Consider the following 568-nt stretch of genomic DNA (forward strand, 5'->3'; position numbering starts at 1 on the left):
TTATCACTCAGCCAGAATCCCCGCCAAGAGCAGACAGAACCGGGTTCCTGACCTGGTTCGAGGCCCCGGATCTGGTTCTGCGCGACGTCTAGGAAGGCGAGAACCGGCAGGTTGAGGATGGCTGGCGGGACGGTTCGGAGCTTCGTTCCCTTCAGGTTGAGGTTCTTGAGGGTCCGTTCGAGCCCCGCGAAGGACCCGGATGAGAGGGAGAGTTCGTTGTCCGCCAGCTGCAGGGGGAAGAGAAAGAAGGGGAGAAAGAGGAGGAGGGGGAGGAAGAGAAAGAGGGGGAGAAAGAGAAAGAGGAGGAGGTTAATGGCTGTTTGGATCAGGCGTTAGGTGGTTATATGAATATACATTATGCGAATTAATTCCTATAGTTATACATATGCTGCATCATTTGCCCAAACACATGTGCGAATAGGTAAACAATAAACACGATGTATGTACTAGGAAACAGTAAAACAGCGGCACAATTCTAAAAAGCTTCAACAAAAGTCACACTAACATGATCATGAATTGCCTTGGTCATAATTGGCAACACACACATGCGCGTGTACTGAAGAACAAC

General features: G+C 49.6%; 1 protein-coding gene across 1 annotated transcript in view; it reads right to left on the reverse strand.

Annotated features, from left to right (window-relative positions):
- LOC119586778 overlaps positions 1-568 on the reverse strand; it is a 57,084-nt gene that overhangs the window by 43,254 nt on the left and 13,262 nt on the right. The window contains exon 4 of the mRNA XM_037935499.1: positions 53-227. Within this exon, the coding sequence (XP_037791427.1) occupies positions 53-227 (175 nt within the window). The remainder of the gene's footprint in view (positions 1-52; positions 228-568) is intronic.

The sequence above is a fragment of the Penaeus monodon genome, chromosome 22 (assembly GCF_015228065.2).
Source record: "Penaeus monodon isolate SGIC_2016 chromosome 22, NSTDA_Pmon_1, whole genome shotgun sequence".
Taxonomy (NCBI): Eukaryota; Metazoa; Arthropoda; class Malacostraca; order Decapoda; family Penaeidae; genus Penaeus; species Penaeus monodon.